Here is a 1,111-nt window from a genome sequence, read left to right on the forward strand (position 1 = left end):
CTTTCGCCTGGCGGGTGCACGCTTTTTTTTTTTAAAAAAAAATATTTTATTTTTAAATTTTTTAACATTATTTTACATTTTTCAAAATTCCTGACCCTCTGCCACCGCAGGAAATTTAAGCTGCGGCCTCCTCTTGCCAGGCACTTCCCGAGCTTCTCACATCTCCAGGGATATTTTCTTGGCCTTTTGCCACGTGCCAGCTCGGGAGCAGACAACCAGAGCTGGACAAGAGATACAAAAATGAAGTGAAAGAAAATAAATTGAATAAACCCCAAACCCCCAAGCCCAGCTGAGAGCAGAAGAAGAACAAAAATATATTGGGATTGCCTGTGCTTTAGCTCCGGATGGAAAACCAGCGTCACTTGAAGGGGGGAAAGTGGCTGCGAGGGAGGGTGAAGGGCGGTGCGGCGGCTCCCTGATCAATCTGCCTCTTTTCGCTGGCGGACGTTGGCTGGGTTTGGGGTCCCAGCCCCGAGGGGTGTCTCACCGGGGCTTTGAAGCTCCTCCAGGTCATCCCCAAAGTGCTCTGCACGCTGCTGATGTTGGCCCAGTTCCCAGGGATGCTCCGTGTCCCACCTACCCCCCCGCCTCCCCGGCCGGGGCTACGGGGGCTTCGTACCCAGCGCCCCCAGCACCGCCCACCAGTATCCTCCGCGGGGATATTAATGTGGCTCTCCTTGGGCAGTACCCCCAGGAGGAGGCGATGGGTTCCAGGATCCCAGCCCAGATCCGGGTCCAGCTCTGGTTCGGGCTGTCGGTCGACGAGAAGGAGTTTAACCAGTACGCCGAGGGGAAGCTCTCCGTCTTCGCCGAAACCGTGAGCATCTCGCAGGGATCACCATAGAGGGTTTTTTTTTTTCCTCTCCGGCGTGGGCAGCAGCTCCCCCACGGAGGGGAGGGCGTGGGCTGGACTGTGGGTGGGGGCACTACCAGGTGGGGGGCACATCAGCCCCTACCAACCGTGAGAAGAAAGAGCTGTTTCCACCAGCACCCAGCCTGAAAGGCCGGGGAGAAGGTTGGGAATGAGCCGTAAGGCTGTGTCCTGGCTTCACATCTCCTTCCAGCTGCTGGGGGGAAATCTGGGGGTGCCCATGGGGATTGGGGGCTGGTG

The 1,111-nt window shown here is 57.0% G+C and overlaps 1 protein-coding gene across 1 annotated transcript in view; it reads left to right on the forward strand.

Annotated features, from left to right (window-relative positions):
- The window catches only part of DYSF (dysferlin), a 109,469-nt gene that overhangs the window by 29,738 nt on the left and 78,620 nt on the right, over positions 1 to 1,111 (forward strand). The window contains exon 21 of the mRNA XM_035896592.1: positions 686 to 817. Coding sequence (XP_035752485.1) covers positions 686 to 817 — 132 coding nt within the window. The remainder of the gene's footprint in view (positions 1 to 685; positions 818 to 1,111) is intronic.

Source organism: Egretta garzetta, unplaced genomic scaffold (assembly GCF_000687185.1).
Source record: "Egretta garzetta isolate BGI_Z169 unplaced genomic scaffold, ASM68718v1 scaffold506, whole genome shotgun sequence".
Classification (NCBI taxonomy): domain Eukaryota; kingdom Metazoa; phylum Chordata; class Aves; order Pelecaniformes; family Ardeidae; genus Egretta; species Egretta garzetta.